The sequence below is a fragment of the Varanus komodoensis genome, unplaced genomic scaffold (genome assembly GCF_004798865.1).
Source record: "Varanus komodoensis strain SLA01 unplaced genomic scaffold, ASM479886v1 scaffold61, whole genome shotgun sequence".
Lineage (NCBI taxonomy): Eukaryota > Metazoa > Chordata > Lepidosauria > Squamata > Varanidae > Varanus > Varanus komodoensis.
The window spans coordinates 3,824,187-3,831,911 of NW_025336236.1; the positions used below are offsets into that span (position 1 = coordinate 3,824,187).

At 39.4% G+C, this 7,725-nt stretch overlaps 1 protein-coding gene across 1 annotated transcript; it reads left to right on the plus strand.

Annotated features, from left to right (window-relative positions):
* Positions 1–728: 728 nt before the first annotated feature.
* IL22 (interleukin 22) lies at positions 729–3,284 on the plus strand. Its single transcript, XM_044449861.1, has 5 exons — positions 729–881; positions 1,524–1,589; positions 1,697–1,837; positions 2,129–2,194; positions 3,159–3,284. The coding sequence occupies exons 1-5, from the start codon at positions 729–731 to the stop codon at positions 3,282–3,284; spliced, it is 552 nt and encodes a 183-aa protein (XP_044305796.1).
* Positions 3,285–7,725: the final 4,441 nt, after the last annotated feature.

Below are 7,725 nucleotides of genomic sequence, written 5' to 3' on the forward strand. Positions count from 1 at the left end.
GCTAAGGTGGTGGCTTTAATCCAGATGAACTCACCTGCTATTTACACGTATAAACCTATTGAACAAAGTTACTAAGTGCTTTATTTGCTTGACACTTGGTTTGACCCTCAGTCATTATAGTAACACAAAGCAACAAAAACTCCCTTTTGACCCCAACTTTATCAATGAGACCATTTTATACGAAATTAAAGGTACAATGTCTCTTGTGGCTTGGATTTTTTTTTTTTTTTTTTTTTTTTGTGGCAGTGGTTAGAACATTCTCAGAAACGATGATGGAAAGAGAGTTAATGATGTCATTTTAACATTGCTAGGTATCTCCTGCACAATGGTGCAATCAGTATATATACAAGAGAACCCTCAGCTCCTGCACAACACAGCCAAAAACCACAGGTAAGTAATTATATGCTAGGTGCAAAAAAACCCAACCCCCCCATCCTTTTAAGATTATATGGGTGTGATCCTATGCTTGTTTAGACGATGAAAAGTCCTACAACTCCTGGTGTTATGGACAGGGGAATGCTGGGCATTGTAGGATATTTTTTCTGTCTAAACATGCACAGAATTGTCCACTAAGTGCATTATAATTGTGTTTGTCTTCATTGGATAATTTGCTTTCTCTCTTTCCCTAGAAGTTTCAGCAGCAGTGACTGTGACTTGGCTGGATGTATTGCCTTTCCTTTGGCATGATGAATCTGCTGCAGAATTGGACCAGGACCTTTCTAGTTGGGATGTTCTGCTATTGCTGCCTACCTCTCTCCTCCCTGGCAAGCCCTTTGCCATTGAAGGAAGCAACAGCTCTTTCTAATCACTCCTGCACACTCAGCAAAAACAACTTCCAAAGAACCTACATCATGAACCGCACAAAGACCTTGGCCAAACAGGTAAACCCCTTTTCCAGAGCACCACCCTGCAGTCTTAACCATCTGTTGTCTATGGTTATCTCTCCATATTCCATGTTTTTCCTCCCTGCCATTCTTCCTTTCTGAAAGGACAGTACTCTCTTATTTTGTGGCTTGAGACTCTACAATGTAGAGGCAGGTATGTTTATCAGTATAGTATCCTTCAAGTACATGCGGAGTTTTACGAAAACATAGCCCAGTATAACATATAGCATACTGTGACTATATAGCACTCAGTCTCATAACCCACAGGTTTAACACATTACCAACCACATAAACCACCCAGTTTTATCTTCTTCCTACAGACCTTGAAAATATGGAATTTCAAATGTGATATTTTGTTTGAAGTTAATCTTCTGATTTGTATTTTTCATCAAATCCACCAGGAAACTACTTGGACCTACTTACCTCGGTGGCCTCTGGACTCACCACCTCAACCCTTAAATTGTGTCTTTCTTTGTCCCCTTTTCTATAGCTCTACACAGTTCTTTAGAGTCTCTTCCAATTCTGTTGCAGAATTGGAAAGCTGTGAAGTCACAAGGACTAGATCTGCTGCAATGCAGAATTTGTTTAAAATCAGGGACTGATCTTCCTACTATGTGCTCATTCTGACTCTCTTTTTAGGCAAGGCTGTTTGATAAGGATACAGATAACAGATTCATCGGGGAGCATCTATACATCAATATAAACGTGAGATTCTACATTCCATATGCATTAATTCCGTTTTTATTCTCTCTGTATAACTTCCTGTTCTCTTGTTGTTCAGCTGATACAGTTTTATTTATCTTCTTGTGCAGAAGAATGATCGCTGCTACCTAATGAAGCGAGTAACAGATATTGTGGTGACAAATGCCCTCTCTGAGCTAAAAAACCAATCTGCCAGTGTCCAGGATGTGACAAATTTCTTGGTCCATTTGAATGTGGAACTACGCCACTGTGTAAGTGCCATATTTAGTTGTAGTCTTTAGTATTCATCCTTTGTTCCCAGCTTTGCTTAAATCCCATCTCTTTTTTTAATCTATCTTTTCCTCTGGAAGGGCTTTCAGTTTATCAAGATGGGCTACTACTTGATAATATATGTCTAGGAAAGGCCAAATCTCAAATCAGGTGGTGCTACAAAATAAAGAAACTCAAATCAAAGCATCCAAGCATTCTCAGGTGAAGTGCAAGTCAAGAGAAAGGTGTGAAATGAATGCCACATTTGTTACATGTTCTTCCATCCTTTTCAGAAACCACTGGGACATACAGAACACATTGAAAGCAACCTGAAAAAAATGAAAGACAAATTGAACCAGGTATGCTGATTTGTAAAAAAAATATTAATCAGAACAGTAAAAATTCTTTTCTCACACCAGAGATTTGATTCACTGACCTGAGTAGCACAATGTGACAGCCACCGTGGCTTAATTTACCCATGGGAGCTACTGTGCTTTGTGTGGAACAACCATGGGCACCATTTATGCCTGGGAGCTCCAGGAACCTGGTTTGCCCTCTTCTCTCTCACTGGCTCACCAGGTTCTTGGCAGAAATTCCTTCACATCCTCTGTCTAATCCTGTTAGTGAATAACGGTACAAATATAAATGAAGGGTTATTAGAAACTTGCATAGCTCCTTGGAAGACAAGACAAAATCAGCTGGACTGGACTGACAGTGTAATGGAGCTGAATGTACTCAGGTTTTTCACAGAAGTGAGCATTCCTGCATTGGACTTTTTGGTCTTCTTTCATCTCATGCCACGCAGTGTATGTGAGGTGCTAGAGTTATGTCATTTTACCAGTGAGGCTCACAGATGGAAACGTGATCAAAATAGCCAGGATGGCCATGCTTAAGTAGGAGTTGGTCTTATCCCTTATGCCTTCTATTTGGTGGATCACATGGCAGACTCATCTGTACAAAAGATGTACATTCTCAAAAATTAACCGCTAATTTTTCCTTACAGTGCATTAGGTGGATAGGCGGGGAATTTCTCCTGCTTGGGCATCTGGGAAATGGGGTGGAACCATTTGGAGAATTTCTCTTGCTCAGGCACCTTTAAAATGAGTGAGACCATCCACCTCATGCAAGCATATTCGATTATGCCTCTTCTAGCTCCCAATCAGCTCCATGGATCTTAGAGAGAACAGTTTGGTGAATATTTGTGATGTCATTTTACCACATTACTGCCTGTCTGTTATTTTATCTTTGCTCTCAGAAAACGCCTTTCTTGTAATCTGTAACCTTCATTCTACTCAAATCCTTGTTTTCACTTTGATTCTACAGTTGGGGGAGAACGGAAAGAACAAAGCAGTTGGTGAGCTCGATTTGCTGTTTGACTACCTGGAAAATGCGTGCACCAAAACACTCAAGAAACCACACAACAGGGAGAGGGGCCACAAGAAGCAGTGAACAGAGCGCTTCCAGCATGGATAGCGCATTCCTGGAGTGAGGCAGCTTTAGGCTGCGTTTCTTAAATCTGTCCAGAGAAGAACCAAATTAGCCTTTTTGGAAAATATTTTAGCATTTATTTTAGAAGTTGTTTTAGCATACAATACTATTTAATTATAATTTATTTAAATTTATATTATTGCAAGGCAGACATAATTTATATTTACAAAGTCTTATTTATAGCAATATTTTAGGATGGGTATATGATTTAACTTTAGGAATCCATGTACTGCGATAATGATGCATTGGCTGTTGAAACAGTGTCTACATTCTATTTATTATAATAAATATGTATTTTAAAATATTTCATAAATGTATGTATTCAATATTAATAATAAATAATAATAAAACAAGTTCTTCAATGGATATGTTTATTCACTGAAAATTATGCAAACCCTCATTTCATGACATGCAAATTCATTATGGGAAAATATTATATATTAATGCAACCACCTGGTCAAATGTTGCTGTAGAAACATCTGTAGAAATCCAACAACAAACAGAATCCCTTGGCTGCTATCCTACTTTGTGTCATGAAACAACTAGCAAGATAGCAGGCATGTGTAAGTGCTATTGACGAAACCGGGTTATTACCGAACAATTAGTAATCCATGGCATTGCTGGAGAACCTTCCCCTGCCCTATTGCTACACTTAACATGGGATTTGGAAAAAAGTTTCAGGCTGTCATTCTGCTCATTCTGAAAAACGCGTTCACTTGGCCGAAACGATGGATTGGTGTGTGGTGTAGCATAGATTGTTCCTTAGAACCACTGTAGTCATTCCAAAAGTTGCTTTAGAATATACCTATTCTCAACATCATTTGTTTAGCCTAGACTTGTGTGCAAAGGTGTCAGAGGGTGCATGCCCCATTTCTCCCCCCCCCTTTTTTTTTACTATTTTCCTATTGCATATACGAATAATCTACCTAAGAGCTTTGGAAGAGATACACCAGTGACCAAAATCTGTTCTGTAGAAGGAAGTGCAGCAATTGGTAGCTCCCTTACCAATTGTGGAAAACTAACATCATGCCAAGAGTAGCATGAGGTTACTGAATTCTGCTCCTCTCTGATTCAGGATCCATTTACACATCCCTTTCCTACCATGTGATGATTCTTCTAGCAGGATTTCCCAGCTGAATATACTATGGAATTATTTTGGATCAAATGTGGGCAGACTTCAGCCTTGTGAGAACTATTTTCTTGTTTAGCAGAACCCCAAGGTTCACAACCAAAGGCAGGTGCAAAATACTGAGCTGAGTCAATTATACATTGTGCAAATACCGACATCTGATTTACTCTAGAGTAGGGATTCTAACAACAAGAAGATGACATTCAATGTGGTTAGGTGGGCTGCATAAATGCTGGTATTGAAGGTAACTAATTAATATGTATATTCTATGATTCAAGGACATGGAGGATAAGAGGTGAGCTACCCATTATCAAAAGGCAACCCATGCCAGAGGTTGGATTTGATTTGATTTGATTTGATTTGATTTGATTTGATTTGATTTGATTTGATTTTCTTTGCTTTGCTTTGCTTTGCTTTGCTTTGCTTTGCTTTGCTTTGCTTTGCTTTGCTTTGCTTTTCTATTTGCTGTTGTGAAATAATGGGAATTCAGTGAGCCTGATCTATTGATCAGTGAGGCTGGCTACTGATTAAGCAGAGATCTACCAGCAGAACCCAAAAGACCTTCTGTCTGCCACTCTTTTAGAGCTAGGAATCTAGTGAAAGAAAAATATCTATGATGGATGCAATATGTTTAGAGCAGACCTTCCTGCTGAGCTTTCCCTCTCCCCCTTCTTGCTGTAACATGGAGGGGGAAACAAAATAAAGCTTTCTAAAAGGCATCTTCTCTGGATAACTTTGAAATGTCATTCAACATGAATTGAATGTCATGTTGCACAGGCACTGCTGACCAAGGTACAGAACAGGAATCCCACATCCTGCTGAGTAGGTGGCAACACAGGATGGAAACAGGATTTCTTCATTTGCAAGGCTATCAAATGACCCAAAATCTCTCCAGGCTCTGACATTTCTCAGTTCTGCTTCAGCTCCTGCAAAAGTTGAGACTATTTAGGGTTGATGAATATTATTAAAGGATTTAAGGTGCAATCCTATGAAAAAGTCCTACAACTGTAAGCAAAAGCCAGGCAGCATTCATGATGCAAAGAATGGGGGAAGTAGCATGTTCAAACCTCACTCAAATCAATGGAAATGAAATGTCCTATATTAGCATATTGGATTGGAGGTGAGGAAGTCCCATTTCAGAAGATTAGCGTTTCTGAAGGCCTCCGCTTTGCAGATGCTGAGAACCTGCCAGGGATACTTGCTTGGATCCTTAATTGGCACCAGTGAACATGTAAAAAATGCTGGTCCTTTACTGTTGATTGGTTGTTCCATAACAAGAACTGGTGTGGAAACTACCCTGGAGCACAATGTTCTCCTTTCTGACTGGATAGTTACAGTTCACTTTCAGACTCTTTCCTTCATGTTTGAGTGGTAGGTGTGGCTTAAGACCAAACCAGTTTAATTTAAAATGCTTGACCACCCAAACATTCCACCCTTGCAATTGATGGGTAATGTTTATTAGCACTGTTTAATTTATTTTATATTTATTCATCCAAACATTGTTGTCTCGCCTTTCTATTCAATAGCATATAATTATATTCCACTTAGAGAGCCTTTTTGGCTAATGGAGTGGGATATAAATTGAATGAATGAATGAATGCATGCATGCATGCAACAACAGCTCATCAAAACAGCAGCAAAGCATGATCGACAATTAACAATGTAAGCCCAAACCACACGTCATGCAAATGCAAAGCACTCCAGAAGATTAAAATGTTGGCCAGCTACCTAAAATATAACAGGGAGGAAACAAGGTGTACATTCAATCACGCTGCCTCCACCATCACTGAAAAAGACTTGCACAACATTGCCACTTCCTTCATATTAGACTGTGGGCACACAGAGCAAATTGCTTGCTTGTTTGTTTGTTTAGTTATTTAAAATATTTGTATGCCACCCAATTGTGCCATAGCACCTCTTAATGAAAAAGCGCGTAGGCTTCTGTGGGACATGTTTTCTCATTAATGTATCTATTGCATAGCTATGCCTTAGACATGTTGGTAAAATATTTCCAAGATGATATTTCTGTGGCTTGTTTTTCTTCCTTCCATTTATTGATCCATTTGACATGAAATCCTTTGAGTTCAACTTAGACTTCTGCTCAAAAAAGAAAATATTACTTGCTTTCAACTATCTATTATCATGACATGAGATGATAGTCTCATAATCTGAAGGTCCTGAGTTCATGCCTCAGAGAGGGCAACTTTATTCTTGACAGGCACATGGTGGGCATGTCGTGTGAACGGAGCCGGCTGGTGCCGGAGGTCAGACTAGATGGCCCAGGAGGTCCCTTCTGACTTGCTCTGTTTCTATGTTTCTATGAAATCAGTGAAGATAGTCCTGGATGTAATTCCTTTTATTTTCCCTAAATCTCAAACTTATTTTTACACATTTTTAAAGAGAAACCTCAGACTTATTTTTAAAAGAGTTATGTTAGCCAAATCTTCATTGGACAAAGCCTAAAGTGTGTCCTAAAGAAGTGGAGAGCCCCTCCTGAAGCATTTTAATTCTATTAGGATACATGACCACCAGGTAGGAGATAAAAAAAACCTATTTGTCATTTTGAGAATGCTCTGACAGCTTTATTTGCATAAATCCTTCTCTTCATTCATGCACTTATGCTGAAGAATTTGAAGACCAGCTGTTACAAAGCTATCTCAAAGGGGAAGAAATGTGTGCGCATTTGTGTGTGTGTTAAGGGACACAACATCTTCACAAAATGGTTGGGCAGCTAAGAAAGTGAACCAATGCAAAGAGTGCAGGCAGTTTTCAATACAGGAAGTGGTTCACCTTGGATTGAATACAGCAGTGTCATTCTGCTAGTGCAAATGAAATTGCCTTCTGAAGAATGCACAAAGGAGCATCTAACAGAAGCTCTACTTCACATTTGGTTGTGCAGCCAGTTGTGGATCTTAGGCTTATGAACAGCTTGGCCTTCTCAAAATTGAAACTACAGCCTGGATTTTCATCTTTTCTTACTGACTCAAGCTCTTCTTTCCAGTTGGCTTGGTCCCCCTAATTATGACTGATAGCTTTCAAAGCTCCTGCAGCCAGGCAATTCAGGCCAAACTGCAATTATATGGTTATTCATGGCCAGCTATCATCTTGATGGGCTATGAACTGAGCGTTAGCAGAACTGAAACAGTGGGCCATTGATTTAGAGCTACAAGCAGATTATCCAATTATATCCAGAAACACCTTCCTGACCAAAATTCAGAAGGGCTCTGTTCTTAGCTAGATTCAATGTCCTCGCAGCAGCTGTTACAGAAGGCA

Coding starts and splice junctions, on each gene's coding strand:
- IL22 (XM_044449861.1), top strand. CDS start 729: ATGTTCTGCTATTGCTGCCTACCTCTCTCCTCCCTGGCAAGCCCTTTG. Junction 1,590..1,696: donor ATCTATACATCAATATAAAC/GTGAGATTCTAC, acceptor CTTCTTGTGCAG/AAGAATGATCGCTGCTACCT. Junction 2,195..3,158: donor TGAAAGACAAATTGAACCAG/GTATGCTGATTT, acceptor TTGATTCTACAG/TTGGGGGAGAACGGAAAGAA.